Source organism: Dendropsophus ebraccatus, chromosome 5, assembly GCF_027789765.1.
Source record: "Dendropsophus ebraccatus isolate aDenEbr1 chromosome 5, aDenEbr1.pat, whole genome shotgun sequence".
Taxonomy (NCBI): Eukaryota; Metazoa; Chordata; class Amphibia; order Anura; family Hylidae; genus Dendropsophus; species Dendropsophus ebraccatus.
In genome coordinates this window covers 91365150-91382316 of record NC_091458.1, presented here as the reverse complement: position 1 = coordinate 91382316, position 17167 = coordinate 91365150, and the positions used below count along the sequence as shown (strand labels likewise).

The 17167-nt window shown below is 43.3% G+C and overlaps 1 protein-coding gene across 1 annotated transcript in view; it reads left to right on the top strand.

The window, feature by feature from the left end:
* ITGBL1 (integrin subunit beta like 1) overlaps positions 1–17167 on the top strand; it is a 175608-nt gene that overhangs the window by 132193 nt on the left and 26248 nt on the right. Inside the window, exon 8 of the mRNA XM_069970707.1 lies at positions 14924–15040. Coding sequence (XP_069826808.1) covers positions 14924–15040 — 117 coding nt within the window. The remainder of the gene's footprint in view (positions 1–14923; positions 15041–17167) is intronic.

Here is a 17167-nt window from a genome sequence, read left to right as displayed (position 1 = left end):
GAATGAAGCCCTTTTGTAAGTGCTCCCGGATGTAGGAGGACATGGCTTCAGTCTCGGGCACAGAGAGAGGGTATACCCGACCACGTGGAGGAGATGCCCCGGGAAGAAGGTCTATAGGGCAATCATAGGCCCGATGAGGTGGTAGAGAGTCCGCCTCCTTGGCCGAGAAAACATCACCAAAATCTTGGTAGTCCTCTGGTAGACCGGCTAGAGGCTTGTCATTAGCAGGAGACCTCGTAGAGCACTTGGGTTGAGGAGATCTCAGACATCGGTTATGACAGTCCTGGCCCCAGCTGAGAACCTCCCCAGTTCTCCAGTCCAGCTTAGGGGCATGAAATTGCAGCCAAGGAAGGCCCAGCAGGATGTTAGAGGAGGAATGGCTCAAGACATAGAAGGAGATCCTCTCCTGATGTAAGGCGCCCACCCGGAGGGCTAGGGGTGCCGTCTGGCAGTGCACAGTTTCGGTAAGAATCTCCCCCGTAACCGAAGAGATAGACCGGGGTTGGGCTAGCTGGATCACGGGTAGCCGCCATCTTTGGACCAAAGAAGCAGAGATGAAACTGCCAGCAGAGCCAGAGTCGATGAGGGCAGAAGTCTGGAAAACTTGCCCTGTAGGTGTCTGGATGGAGACGGGTATAGTCAACCTTGGAGAGGTGGCATTCACACCTAGGGAGGCCTCTCCCACCGGACCTAGGTGCGAGCGTTTCCCGGACGCTGAGGACGTTGGGGACATCTCTGCCGGTAGTGATCTGCACCACCGCAATAGAGACAGAGATTCAGCTCCATGCGGCGGGCTCTCTCATCAGTCGTCAGGCGAGCTCGTTCCACCTGCATAGGGACTTCTGGAGGCGACTGGAGTATGGGAGCAACGGGACTCTGGAACACCGGTGCCAGCCGAGGAAGGCGACGGGGCAGGCTCAGTCGTCGTTCCTGCCGGACCTCCTCCTCTCTCTCGGAAAACCGGTTGTCGACTCTGGTAGCCAGTAGGATAAGATCGTTTAGAGAAGGAGGAAGATCGCGGGCGGAGAGTACGTCTTTCACTCGGCTGGATAGACCCTTCTTGAAGGTGGCTATTAGGGCGGCCTCGTTCCAGTCCAATTCAGCTGCCAGGGTGCGGAACTGGATGGCGTAGTCACCGACAGAGGAGCTCCCTTGTGAGAGGTTGAGAAGAGCAGTCTCGGCTGAGGTGGCACGGGCAGGTTCCTCAAAGACGGAGCGAAACTCGGCCAGGAAGGCCCGGAGATTGGCAGCAACAGGATCATCACGGTCCCACAGTGGCGTGGCCCAGGCCAGAGCTCTACCCTCCAATAGGCTGATGATAAAGGCCACTTTAGAGCGCTCGGTGGGAAACTGACTACTTAACAGTTCAATATGCATTGTGCATTGAGTCAGGAATCCCCTGCACAACTTGGGATCACCTCCATATTTATTCGGGAGGGCCAATCGAAGTCCCGAAGTGGTTGCAGGTGGTGGTGGGCGCTGGCCTGTAGTATGCTGCTGTAGGGCGGCAGTCAATTGCTGGATTTGCTGCGACTGCTGCTGGATCTGTTGAGCCTGTTGAGCGACCACTCTGGCGACGTCACGGAGATCAGGCACCTCGCCGGGATCCATGGTTGGAGCCTACTGTAACGCCCGGAGTAGTGGATCCACTGGACCGGCACCAGCGATGGCACAAACCTCACCAGGGAGCGGAGTCTAAGGGGCCGCTGGTTTTCACCAGAGCCCGCCGCAAGGCGGGATGGACTTGCTGCGGCAGGCGACCCCCAGGTCGCTACCCCTGGCTTGGTTGCTGGTGACGGCAGGCGAGGCGTGACAGGAGCAGGTACTGACAGTGGCGTGTAAGCGTACCGCAGGTGACAGGCTGAACACAGGAACAGCAGAGAGACGGGAAGCAGGAACCAGGGACTAGGAGTAGGGACTGGGTAGCGGACAGGAATCAGGAACAAGGACTAGGGACCAGGTAGCGGACAGGTATCAGGAACAACAGGGAGCTGGGCAAAACGCTATGGGAAGCATGTAGAGGCTCCAACACAGGGGACAGGGCATGCTGGGATTTATAGGGAGTGATTGGGTGCAACTACCAATTAGGGGCGGACTGGCCCTTTAAATCTGAGACAGCCGGCGCGCGCGCGCCCTAGGAGGCGGGGACGCGCGCGCCGGCCGGCACAGACGGAAGAAGGAGCGGGACGAGGTGAGGCGCCCCCCGGGGCCGAACAGACAGCAGCGCCGGGTCCCTGCACCAGGACCCCGGCAGCTGCCTGAGCTGGATGGCGGTTGCGGCGGCGTCCCGGAGCACGGGACGCCGCCGCGGCCATGACACTGTCAGAAATCACTACCCTTAAATCCTTCTCTTCTGAAGTCTTCACTATCACCGAATTACCAATACAATACTTTGACAGAGGAGTCATTTTCCCTAGGTGCATAATATTACACCTAGCAAAGCTAAATCATTTTTGCATATTGCTGACACCACCAGGAATTTCAACGCTATAACACACTTTTGTGTCATTTGTAAGTGACATAGGAGAAGGTTTGATAGGTAAGGTTTGTCTGTTTACTAACATATTAAAAGAGATAGGACTCAAAACATCCTTGTGGCACACCACATTCTCTCCTCTGTATCCATTCTCTGGTCAGAATACACATTATTTACAACAAACCAACTACAAATCCACTGAACTATCCAGCTCTTTATGGGGAACTGTCTCAAAGGCTTTGCTTAAGTCGAGATATATAGGCAATATCCACCGCACCACCTTCATCTGCACTTTAATGTCAAAGAAATCAACGAGATTAGTATGAAATGATCTGTCCTCAGTAAAGCCATCTGAGCGGGGAGCTGCCCATGACTAGCCACGGCTCTCTACCTGTCAGTGTGCTCTGCTGGGATGATTGACAGACAGAGAGACCACTTAGTGGCCTCTCTACCTGTCAATCTTCTTCGCAGAGCGTGCTGACAGGCAGAGTTTCTTTCTTTTACATTTACAATTTGCCTTACATAAGGTTTTGTAGCCTTTAAAATGTTGTTTTTTTTAAACACTGTCCTCTGGGTGCTCACTTGTGCAGTTTTTTCCCAACCTTTTAATTCACTATTTAAATACTCAATTTTCATAAAATGAAAATAAATTTCTATAGTTTTAATAGTTTTTCAGCTATGGCTAAAAGGGTCATTTGATTATATCATGTACATGATAAGAATTACAACAAGCTTATTTTGAGGACATTGTAAATTACCTCTACTGTATATTCCAAAGATTCTTATTTTGGGATGTTTGTCTCTTACTTTCAGCAAACTTTTAAAGCTAACAATGTGAATTATCGGTTGGGTCAACCACTGTCACCTTTTAAATTTTTTGTTAAAGGAAAATACGGATATAAAGTACAAAACAACTTGGAAGTTACTTTTAGCAGTTTCCCCTTCTGCAATCTCCACCTATCTCCAGAATGGAGGCGGCTGCCTTACCAGGCAGGGAGAGGGTTGGCATGTCCTTTCTGGACATACTGGTTCGAAAGGTGTATCAGACATTTGTAGAATTTTTTGCCATTAAAGATTGTCTGTGACATATGGATACTGACCCAATATATACTTTTACTACTATATAGAGATATGCAAACATGCTGAAATTTCTGGTTTGCATATACCCGAACGATCAGCATTTGAATCCCGTTGCCTGGAGAAGGTGGATGCAGCCGAAGTTCCAGGCAGTTCTTGGGCTGCATCTACCTTCCCCAAACAGTGGGAATCAAATGCCTATGGTTCAGATCTGTGCAAACCCAAACTTTTGAAAAGTTTGCTCATCCCTACTACTATATATTGAAAGAAACAGATGGTAAAAATTCTCATCTCACATACAGTATGAGTTCTTAAAAAATACATAGAACATGATAAATTATCATGCACTCAACACAGCTTTGCATATATAAATAGATGATGAATAAACCTACTGGGAAATTAGCATTCAGTATTCATTGTGTTGGCATAAAATTATACCAGAGTCTTTTATGTTGTGTCCCTCATATTGACTTTATTAACGGGACACTAAACCTTGCTATACAAAGAAAAAAAAACTAAATGTACTGTATACTTTGACTATAGATCTGTCTGCAAGGTTTTCTGCAAACTGCTACAGTAAGCACTTTAGAAGACATTTTCATGCAAATAAATACCTGCCTGCTCCTAGTCTTTTGCATCTTTGCCTGGGGACTGGATGGTCTGTCTGTGTAAGTGCATGACCTTACTGCGGAATGTAGACATTCAAAAAAGGTTTGGCCTTAAAACTCATTCACTTAAAGAGGTATTCCATTCAGATATAACTGTGATATGTTGCTGCCCATGGTGAGACTAACAATTCATTCCACACTTGTTATTATCTATTCAGTCTCCTTTCCCCAATTCTGAGCTGCTGCTTACTGCTAAGAGCATAAAAATCTGTGTGTAAGCCTTTCTCTCTGCTCAGGGCAGTTTTGAAACATGCGTTGGGGGGCTTTCTTTGGGATCTACGTTCTTTTGGTAGAGTATGTAATAATTTCATTGTTTTGTACTCCATTTTGTATCTCACTTATCTTGCCTGTGCTTATAATATTCATTATATTGTTTGTCTTTTTGCACGTCCATCGCCTTAGGCATTACCTTCTGTTGCACTGTATGGGCTAGTTGTAATATTAGCTTTTGATATAAATTGCACAGGCATAGTGGGAAATGTGCAATATGTGGGCATGCTGACATCTCTACTTAAACGGAAACCTGGGTTTAGCTTCTATACCTAAGTACTGTATTATGCACTGGCAATTTGATATACTATAGTATGTATCTGAACCCATGAGTTATCTGTTATAATTATTTGTAAAACTGGGTATTGGTACCAATGAGCTTAGGCTCCTTTTCCTCTGTGTTTGTTTGATCTATCTCCTCCATGTCTTTTTTTTAAATACTTCTGATATAGTGCTATATGATTTTTAATGGGATTCACATGTGTGGTATTTATTTATGTTTGAGGGGTATCCTCTCTAGTTAGTGGTGGTTATTCTTTCAGTAATAGAAAATTTATATTGGTTTATCCCACTTTGTATTTTCAAAAGTTTGTGTGTCAATTTCGAAAATGTGGTGCACAGAAGAACCAAATCAGGCAAACAAAAAAATGGCTTCAAACTAACCTTTTACATTTTAATCCAAATTTTAATCTTTTATTTCACAATTATAAGGTAGTTCACTGTCACTATTTGTGATTAGCAAAAATCCCAATGTTCGGTTCGGATCCCGAACACAAACGTAAAAAAATGATTGTGATTGGTTGGTGTTTGTGTTAGCTGAACATTCCCAAACAAATAATGAACGTACAGTAGAAGTGTACGTTTTGGTCTACGCACATGCTTACAGACTCAAAGATACAAAGCGTAAATTGCGCAGTTGCTTATATGGCTTATATTTGCATGTTCTAAAATGATCTTTATAACCATTCCGATAATAAAACACATTTTTGTGCTTGGTGAACAGGAACAGTTAGGTTCATGTTTGTACGAACATACGAACATTTACGAACATGTTCGCTCATTACTACTCAGTACACAAACATTTAAAGGGGTTTTCCAGCACTACAAAAACATGGCCACTTTTCCCCCTACTGTTGTCTCCAGTTCAGGTGTGGTTTGCAATTAACCCCTTAGCGACCCATGACGTATCTAATACGTCATGGCGCCGCGGGGGGTGTTCAGAGCGGGGTCCCGCCGGGACCCTGCTCTGAACGGCGCTGATCCCGGCTGACACGTGCAGCCGGGCAGTGCCTCTGTTAGCCGGCGTGGGTCCCGTTGCCGCGCCGGCTAATTAAGCACTTCAATGCAGCTGTCAAACCTGACAGCTGCATTGAAGGGCTTTAGACATCACATCCCTGGTGTCTAGTGGGTCGGATCTCCCCCCCACGATGCGATCGCGGGGGGGAGATCCGTTCTTCTGGCCGTGCCGGGCCTCAGCGTCGGAATGACGCTGATCCCGGCTCGGCAATAGATTGCTATGGCCTGCAGCAGGCCATAGCAATCTATGACCGATCTCATGGATCTTTGCTGTGTATATACAAGCCCCCCAGGGGGGCTTCTAGTCCATGTAAAAAAAAAAGTAAAAAAGTGTTTTTATTAATAAAAAATCCCCTCCCCTAATAAAAGTCCAAATCACCCCCCTTTTCCCATTTTATAAATATAAATTAATAAATAAATAAATAAATAAATAAACATATTTAGTATCGCCGCGCGCGTAATCGCCCGAACTATTAATTAATCACATTCCTGATCTCGCACGGTAAACGGCGTAAGCGCAAAAAAATTCCAAAGTGCAAAATTGCGCATTTTTGGTCGCATCAAATCCAGAAAAAATTTAATAAAAAGCAATCAAAAAGTCGTATATGCGCAATCAAGGTACCGGTAGAAAGAACGCATCATGGCGCAAAAACTGACACCTCACACAGCCCCATAGACCTAAGGATAAAAGCGCTATAAGCCTGGGAATGGAGCGATTTTAAGTGACATATATTTGTTAACAATGGTTTGAATTTTTTACAGGCCATCCGATACAATATAAGTTATACATGTTATATATCATAGTAATCGTAACGACTTGAGGAACATGCATAACAAGTCAGTTTTACCATAGGGCAAACGGCGTAAATGCAAATCTTCCCGAAATCAAAACAAATTCGTTTTTTTTTCAATTTGACAGCGCAAATGATTTTTTTCCGGTTTCACAACATATTTTATGGAAAAATTATGCCTGTAATTGCAAAGTACAATTGGTTTCGCAAAAAATAAGCACTCATATAAGTCTCTAGGTGAAAAAATGCAAGCGCTATGGACTTTTAAACATAAAATGGAAAAAGCAAAAGCGCAAAAACGAAAATTGGCTTGGACCTTAAGGGGTTAAGCTCCATTTACTTCAATGGAACTGAGTTTCAAAACCCCACCCAATCTGGAGACAACAGTAGGGGGGAAGTGGATAACCCCTTTAATCACTCACTTTCTCTGCCTCTGACTTGCATAAGCTGAGCCTATGCACTGGGGCCTGCATCAGTTCCTCACACACTGCATGTACACATTCTGCAATGATTGGGGTATTTCTCCACAAGAAAAGTCCATAAACTGCCTCTAAGCTGACACACACACACACACACACACATGCAGTCTTGCGGTTTGCAGTCTGCTGTCCCGTTCCACCATGCCCTTCATCTCCTCAGGAGCGTCTCACAGGAGCTAATGTACAATCACAGCACCATTAAGCTCCCACTGCTGCCCAGTCATCAGCTGCTGCATTATTCACTACCAGCTAGATTTAGGTATGTAAGTGTAGGTTTATGTATATAGAATGTACATACTGTTTTATTCTGCTAGTCTATGGAGTCAATGAATCAGCCACAGAGTGAAGGGCGCTACTACATGCTTCACCCACTTTTAAATGACAGTTTCAGTAGGTCTCTCAATTACATGTCAAAATTTTAGATTAGTGACAATACCGCTATGCAACGACACTCTTTGGTGCCAATTTTACATTGGGTATGTAGACAAACTGCGGCACGCCATGTGGCACAGCTACAAAGCAAACCAACTAATGCTGGTATTGTGCATATATCCTAATAGTAAGTATGTACAGTACCTGCCAAATGGTGGACAGCTGCTGTGGCAGCTGGTGGGCAGTAGCATCAATGTCTGATCAAACAGAAGAGAGAGGTGCAGCAAAACTCCTTTGGACTATGTATTTTTGCTCAGTATTTTGATCCTTACTTTTCAACCAAAACCTGGAGTGGATTGAAAACACAGAAAGGCTATGTTCACACACTGTCTAAATTGAGTGGATGGCCGTCATTCAATGACATATAAAGGCCATTATTTCAAAACAACGGCCATCGTATAAAAATAGCAGCAATTATTTGCCATTAAATGGTGGCCATCTACTCAATTTTAACAGTGTGTGAACATATTCTTTATATCAAGTATATATATTCAAGTATCGCAAAGGATTTGCAGTGAAATCCGCTGCAAACTTGTTACATGTGAATGCACCCTGATCATTATAGGCTGTATGCAATTATTTCCAGGACTTTGTCTATATTTTCCAGCTGGGCTTCGGACTGTCTCCACCTTCTTCATGGAGTGGACAGACAACAGAATTCAAAAGCAGATTGTTCTGCTTCTTAGGAATTAGTATATATTTGTAGTATATATTCTATACTGCCAATATATTCTAGTATATATTCTGTATGGCTGATACTGCCATATCGGCTGCAGGAACATTATTTTATTGGTATTTAGATTGCGGACACCTTTGAAATCCCATTAGACAGAGACCTCTGGGTAATGTACAGCTGGCAGCACGGCCATACACTGTGTGAACAGAGGTTTAACTACGGCCGCTGTTCGCCATACTGTGGCTGTGGAAAACAGACAAGTTAATTGTTTCCTACGGCTGTGCCAACAACTGCCATAGTACACGCTGTATGTTTTCCCGATTCTTCTTTTTTTTTTTTACGCAATGTGAACATAGACCCATACTGTTTTCAGCTCACCTGTTGTTTCCCTTCATTTCAAGATTTAATAAAACCTGAACCCTACTTTCTCACCTCTGGTTTCTGAAAATGCCTGTATCAGCACTGTATCAGGATTATTTTGCTAGCTCTATCTGATTTGAACAGATGCAATCCCATTGCTTTACCTCAAGTGCTGCTAGAAAATAAATGCTGTATACAGTAAAGGTTGCTTTATGATGTGGATATTGTAAGCAAAAACACAGTACGCTGTCTTACTATTGGGCAGATGAAATATGTATCAATTATACAAGGTATGTTGTGGATAAGAATTTCAGATGTCTTCTGAAGAACTAAGCAATTTTGACTCTTTAAAGTAGCCACTTTTAGCTGATATAATAGCTGTTAGCAGCCCCGCCGCGCGCCGGACTGATGGAGATGCTGACAGAGTCCTTAGTGATCAGCAGGGCCGGGTTTCACTGCCCCTGGCAATCGGCATAAGGTGTATGTCATTTAGTTTATGTGACTGACAGCTGACACACCAGTCAGCTGTCAGCAAGTGGGCCAAGCCTGGAGGCTTAGCCCCAATCATTTCTGGGGCTGGGATTCCGGGTTCCATAAGTACCTTCCCTTGCCTACGACAGTGCCTTGTTTACTAGTGTATCTTGACCTAGCATTTACCCTGCATTCTGGTTATCTGACTTCTGGCTTCTGATTAGTTGGCTACTCCCTTGGACACGTTTTGTACTGTGCCGCTCGGCTGTTATTGACTCGGACCTCTTGTTTTGTTCTGTGTTGCAACAGGGACTGACGTCCAATTGTCCGTTGCCGTTTAGGGCATCTGAGGCAAGTAGATAGGGACAGTGGGGCAGGTGCCAGTGTCTGGGCCTTCCTCTCCTTGTGTCTACCTGTCTCTATCCTAACAATAGCTTTACACAATCAAGGCATGCTTTCTACAATTGCATTCAGGTATCGTTCAGAAATTTCCTCCCAACATTGTGGCAGAAATGTGGTGAATTTGTAGATTACTTTGATTTCACCCTTCTATCCTGTTCAATGCAAACTCAATGGGGTCAGGAAACTGTGCAGGCCATTCTATTCTTTGAAGCCTACTGTCTTTTCTTGTCTTCCTAGGTAGTTCTGACATAACCTAGAACTATGTTATAAATTATTGTCTTGCTGTCATTTGATCCCATGGCCAACTCGACGTTTACCAGAGGGTAATGCACAGAGCATCAAAATGCTTTTTTTCCTAGTGTGCCAGTAATCCTGTGCAAGTTGCAAACTCTGGATCCAGCAAAGGAGCCTCAGACCATCATGTTTTTTCCTCCATGTTTGACAATTGGTGTCAAACACTAAGGAACCATCCATCACCTTCTTGACAACACACAAAAACCCTGTACAAATTGCACATGGTGAAAGAGGCAAATAATGTAATGTAATGTAATCTAGCACAGGAAAATAGGGACTTGTGCATTATAAAAAAAAGTGACTAAATAAATTATATTAGCATCAGAAGTCAAACATGTAAGGGATCATTAGAGATGCATACTGGCTGTACCATAAACCGCTAAGTCCTACCCTATGGTCACCTATATACCTGAACCCACGAATGGATAAAGAAATAACGCCAAAGTGGCATATTGATACCAGCAGACTGGAAGCCCCATTACCCGACTTACGTCATGCTGCAGATCCGCTTCTTCCGGGATTAAAGCAACTCTGTTTCCACAATCTGACCCTCTCAAACTGATTGTATCGTCAGATAGCTGCTTTTAATCCAAGATCTATCCAGGGGTCCGTTCACCAGGTGATGCAGTTATGTCTTAAAAAACAACTTTTAAATTTGCAACCCTGTGTCAAAGTGGTGTGGCCTAGAGTGTGTGTGCCCTAAAATTGCGACGCCTCTCTGCCCCTTTTCCCTACCCTCCACATCATTAGGAATGCCCCGGGCAGGATTTTTCCTACTCATTACCTGTCTGAATAGTGCACTGGTGCCTTAAAGGGGTTATCCAGCGCTACAAAACCATGGCCACTTTCTTCCACCTTAACTGGAGACAAAAGAAAGTAAGTGGCCATGTTTTTGTAACACTGATTAACCCCTTTAACGATCCAGCTCATATGCAGTGTTCGCACAGGTGAGGAATAGGAATGAGCGAACCGGCTGAGGTTCGGGTTCATATGAACCTGAACTATCGGCTTCTGATTCCCGCTGTCTGCCCGCTCTGTGGAGAGGGTGGATACAGCCTGAGGAGCGCCTAGAACACTGGGATACAGCCTATGGCTATGGCTGTATCCCAGTTTTCCAGACGGTCCTCAAGGTTGTATCCACCCTCTCCACGGGGGGGGGGGGGGGGGGGGGGAAGACAGCGGGAATCAGAAGCCGATAGTTCAGGTTCATACGAACCCGAACCTCAGCCGGTTCGCTCATCCCTAGTGATGAATAGGAGAAAGTGTTCTAAGGGCCATTCCTAATGATGAAGAGGGTGGGGAGGAGGGACGGAGAGGTGGTGCAATTCTAGGGCAAGGGTACTCTATGCCACACCAATTTGACACAGGGCTGCAGGTTTAAAAGTTGTTTTTTAGGACAATAACTGAATCACCTGCCGAACCGACCCCAGAACAGATCTTTGATTAAAAGCAGCTATCCGAGGGTACAAGCGGTTTGGGGAGGTCAGATTGTGGGTACAGAGTCGCTTTTATTTTATAGAATCAGAGGGTTTGAATATAATTTTTTAAAAGGTGAGAGACTTGTAGGAGTAGTTTGTATCCAATTTCAAATCATAGGTTGCTTTCTGTGCTGTCTGTGCAGCTGCTCTATACATCTTCCTTGAAAAAAAAAGCCTGTAAGTTAAAGTCAGAAATTCAGGCTATTGTTTCATTGGAGGATACAAATTCCTATTATAATAGTGTTTTTACCTGATGACCGGGTCGCTACCGCGGTAGCTACACCACTGGTGAAAGACGTAGTTAACTAATTAGCTGCCTGGCTGGTAAAAAAAACAAAAACAGTAAATGTTTACCTGCCCGCGCTCTTTCTTCAGTCTCTGGGTCCCCCACTGTGGAATCCTACCTTGTCTATTACTAGTCCATTGCTTTGTCTATTAATACTAGTCCATTGCTTTGTAGGTTTTTTTCATCGGAATAGACCAGCACTGGCGTGGGGATGCGCGTACTGCGGTTCTTTTTTTTTTTAACCGCAGCTTCGTTCCCTCTCCTGGTTTCCCCAAACAGTGGTCTGGCGTGTGATGATCTCCTCTCTGTGACGCTGCTCCTTTGATTCTACTGGATCCGCATCACGGGACGGGGGTGGTTGGCGGGGTTCATTATACTGGGGGCAGGCAGGCGTTAATTTATGCCAGCAGGTGCCTGGGAATACACCAGCGACATGTGCAGTAACCGAGCTGTGATTCAAAAATTTTTGAATTTTAACGCGGTAGACAGTATTGTGTCTTGTTTAAACTGTACTCCAGTCATTAGCTGGAAAGACTGCTTCTAAGTAATACACATCTTGCTGCCATCTTGTATAGGTAACACTTAACCCATTTTATTTCACATCAGTTATTTCATGATATAAAAAAATGTCTACTCATTCAATTCTGTCCAGTGTCTATTATTTCATATTTAAAAATTATCATACTTAACAAAAAGAGTTCAAGTCTATTTTTACCATAAGGCCCACACATCCCTATCGTCCCTGAGTGACGTCAGAATATGCTCTCACAGTTCCAATGCCAGTGGCATTACAAGGTCCCCCCTGGTACATAATCATGCTCTGTTGTCCCAGTGTGTCAAGGACATAACCTTGCTTTGAAGTTAAACCAGACGTGTCCCCTCAGTGCCAGTGGCATTGGAGTAAAGCAATGCTTGTAGTGCTAAAAACCTTTCAGTGAGTGATTAAGAATTTATAACGATCATTAAACAAACAGTTTTTACTGCAGTATAAGTGATTATATTTTATCTTACATTTTATGGTACACTTATTTTTTATTAGGATTTAAAAATAAATACATTCATACATTTAAGTTCTTACACCGTAAAATAAAGATAAACTACAGACATATTTTCAATATAATAATGCGCTCCATTGAAGCCAATAGGAAATTGAATTGTAGGGTACACACCATATGGAATAACGGCCTTAATTGCTTACGCTTATCAAAATAGTAAACATGCTCATTATTTACCATCACCTTTTGCAAAATACAGCTGTTTTTTCATTCATTCACACATTGTTTTATTTCCTCAAAATTAAAGCTGTATTTAGCTTTTATTTTACTCTGTGCGAAATGATACCCTCAGGATACTCTGTTCTGCTGTGTTCTTAACACTGGAACCAGAACTAATCTGAGCTGGAACTAAACTGAACATATGGCTCTCTCCACCAGACTTAAACTAAGGCCAGGACTTGTTTCCTATTGGTGGGGCAGGCCCTGAGGTACCTTGGCATCTGATAGGTCAGAACTTTCACAGGGCTGTGATAGGCACAGAGGTAGGGAGGTGGCTGGCAAACTTCCTCTGAAGCACGTAGTGTCTGTTATGAGTACACTAAAGCCCTTTAGCATTGTTCAGTATGTGCTCACTACAGGAGAAAATCGTCAGTGACACCTAGTGATCGAAACATAGTATAACAACTTCATCCACAGATAACCCTGTAATATACAACAACAGTGCAGGCCTACATACATGCATACACAGTAGTGGCAGACGGGTTCAGGGCACTGCACATTGGTAGATATAATTTTACTAAGGAAGACTGACACAGAAAAATACCTAGCACATGACTGTCCATTCTAGATATCTATATATACGGTACTAACCTAGTAAGGCTAGGTTCAAAGTACATTTTTGCATCTGTTTCAGTATGTTTAATTTTATTGTACAGAAAAATGTGGTCAATCACATTTTTGTCTACATTTAGAAAAAAAGGCTCTGTTTCGATCCATTTTATTTGAAATATAAGTAAATGGAAAACTGATCATGCAGTATGGCATACTGCAGCATTTGTTTTTACCATCCTTTTTGTATGTTTTATACTGCTTATAAATAGGCATGAGCAAATTTACAGTAGGAACGAGGCGAATTGGTCAGGAGCTTGTCAGGCTGCTGGCTTTGAAGTTTGTGTCACTCTGGGTGCTGGGAAAAGCTGAATCTAGTAATGGGAAACTGGGAGAAGTTTCCCAGGACTGGAACAAGCTTTTCCCGGTACCCGGTACCTGACAAGGTGCCGACCAATCCTAACAAAGCGATTTGCTTCATTCCTAATACTTACAAATAGAAGTGGATTTCATTTGATGTAGTCTAAAAGTATGGTGTTATATTATTTGTAGATTTATTTAGAGAGAAACAAACATGCTCTCAGCTGCACACCGCCTCTCTGCAGCAGCCAATCAGTACATAGGTTTGCCGGCAGCCTTGTGTGCCGATTGGCCTCCACATGCTTATCGCAATAGAGCCTGAGTGCTCTCACCTTTACTAAAGACTTACTGCATTAAGCACATAATAATTCATAAAGTCTGATGGTCTAGCACTTGTGTCCTGCAAAAACAGCAAAATAATGTAGAATTTCTGAAAAGCGAAAGCCTAAGCAGGAATCATGAGTTAGGGGACTTTTCTCTAATTTAACATAGATCAATTTTCTTTAATGCTTGTTTATTTTTATTATGTTTATTTAAAAAAAAACACACTTCACCTGCTAGGTATGCAACATAATAAAATATACTATTTTGCCTTGCCCCCTCCCTTCTGATGACATCTGAAACCAGGAGGCCAATTGTTGTGAGTATAGTGTATTTTATTATTTTACACACCTTGCAAGCGGAAGTTTTAAAGGGGTTGTCTAATAAATATAATAATATACTGATCTGGTTTCTCTAAGCCAAGGCAATTGGCTGTTATAATCAGGGATAGTTGCACATTTCTGCTGCACCAAAGACTGCCTATGTAATGGGTGGGAGTTCCAGATCCAGAGCAGGAGCCTCTGTTACAGAGCCTTTCTCCATCTTTGCCACATACAGTAGGATTGTCCTGGCCAGAGAATCCCCCTCTTTGATGTCTAGTACCCAATATAAAGATCCCATGGCTCTGTGTTAGAAAAAAGTTAGGCTCATGATGTAAGTCTATGGAGCTTCCAGCTCGTTCTCCTGATCTAAATTATACCTGTACAACAAAGAAAAAAGAATAAGGGTAAAGCAGAAAGAGATGTAACACTAACATAACTAACTTAAAATATTTTTAGTAGTTTTAAATAGAACAGATCCCAACACTGGCCCAACTTATGTATTTTATGCAGACCTAACCTCATGTATTATTCTTTAGTTGGTGGAAGTAAGGCATGTATTGTGTTCTTTAATTCAGTAAAGCATCTAACTATTCTGTGTGATCAAAACTAGTCTAACTAATGTGGATATTTTATACCTCAGGGAAATGTGAATGTGGCCAGTGCACTTGTTTCCCGCCTGGAGACAACAGGGTGTATGGAAAACATTGTGAGTGTGATGATCGGCAGTGTGAAGACCTAGAAGGCAAGGTCTGTGGAGGTAAGAATTCTCGTACTATGCCTGTGAAAATAAACACGCTAACTTTGCAATGACATGTAAATTTCACACATAGAAGGCTGTCTGCTTACTCATATCATCTGAATGTGCAGTTAACACATCTATAACAGCAAAATGTGAAGGCTTGAGATAAAATCTGTACTACATTTCCAGTAATATCCGAAAGAGTTGCAAATGAACCTCTGGGATAGAACTCTTGATATAGATCAGGATTAGTTTAAGATAAGTAATGTATTTACAAAGTTAACTATAAATTGAGCTCAAGGGTGAAAATACCCTTTAAAATACTAGGCTTTTCTCACCTAAAATCTATTTGACATAATTTTATGTTAACTCACAATTGTACTCTGTACAAAGTCTTTTGTACCCTTTGTTAATGCTAAAAGATTCTACTTGTAAAACCCTACACTTTTAAATTCAGCATTGCTTCCCCGTCCTATTGACTTCAACATAAAGGGTACAGTATATACAAGGCCACCTATTTGTGGCAGTGAAAAGATGTAAGGAGGATTATTGGTCCCTGAGGAGTAATGGTAGCCTCTGCCAAATTCGTTGCTCAGGGGACTCTAACAGCCTTAAAGCGAAGCTGCACCCACAATCTGCCACCCCACCCAAACCACTTGTACCTTTAGATAGCTGCTTTTAATCCATAATCTGTCCTGGGGTCCGTTTAGCAGGTGATGCAGTTATTGTCCTAAAAACAACTTTTAAACTTTCAGCCCTGTGTCAAATTTGCGTGGCCTAGAGTACATGTGCCCTAGGCTTGCACCACCTCTCTGTTTATCCTTCTCTGCCTCTTCACCTTAGGAATACCCCATCACTTGTCTGAACACTGCACATATGCAGAATCGTTAAAGCGACTCTGTACCCACAATCTGTCCCCCCGAAACCACTTGTACCTTCGGATAGCTGCTTTTAATCCAAGATCTGTCTGGCACCACCTCTCCGTCCTTCCTCCCCACCCTTCTCATCATTAGGAATAATCCAGGAACATTTACTGCTGTTTGAGCTATGCACAGGTATATTAACGATCTAGCCCATGTTCATTATGCACACAGGTGGGGAATAGGAAGCAATCTGCCTGGAGCATTCCTAATGATCTTGGATAATCTTTAATTTTGGATTAAAAGCAGCTATCTGAAGTTACAAGTGGTTTGGGGGGTCGGATTGTGGGTACAGAGTCGCTTTAAGACACATGTGCAGACAAGTGGTGAATCAGAGAAATCCTAACCCAGGGGTATTCCTAATGATGAAGAGGTTGAGAAGGAGGGGTGGAGAGGTGGTGCAGGCCTAGTGCACAGACATTTTAGATCAATCTGCAGAAAGCAAACCAGCTCACCGCTCTTGGTACTGTTAGGGTACAAACCCACTTGACGTATTTGCTGCGTGAATCAGTCTTAAAAATAAGCAGGCAAAACGCAGGTTGGCTCTATACGATTGTTCTGCGTTAAAATACGCAATTGCGTATTTTTGAAGCATGAAGCTTGTTGTTAGCAAAGCATCAGTTGTTAACAACCTGTGTGAAAAACCCATGTAGCTTCATGCTTCAAAAATACGCAATTGCGTATTTTAACACAGAACAATTGTATAAAGCCAACCTGCGTTTTGCCTGCTTATTTTTAAGGCTGGGTTCACACACAGTATATTTCAGGCAGTATTTGGTCCTCACGTCAGATCCTCATAGCAACCAAAACCAGGAGTGGATTGAAAGCACAGAAATACTCTGTTCACATAATGTGGAAATTGAGTGGATGGCCGTCATTTAATGGCAAATATTTGCTGTTATTTTAAAACAACGACTGTTATATTGAAATAATGGCAGTTATTTACTGTCATATGGCGGCCATCCACTCAATTTCACTATTGTTTGAACAGAGCCTTTCTGTGTTTTTAATCCACTCCTGGCTTTGGTTGCAATATGAGGACCACAATACTGACTGAAATATACGTAGTGTGAACCCAGCCTGTGACTGATTCACGCAGCAAATACGTCAAACGGGTTTGTACCCTTAGGGTATAAACCCACACACCGTATAAGCAGCGTATTTACTGCTGCGATACGCAGCAAATACGCAGCAAACACGCAGCAAATACGCAGCAAAAACGCAG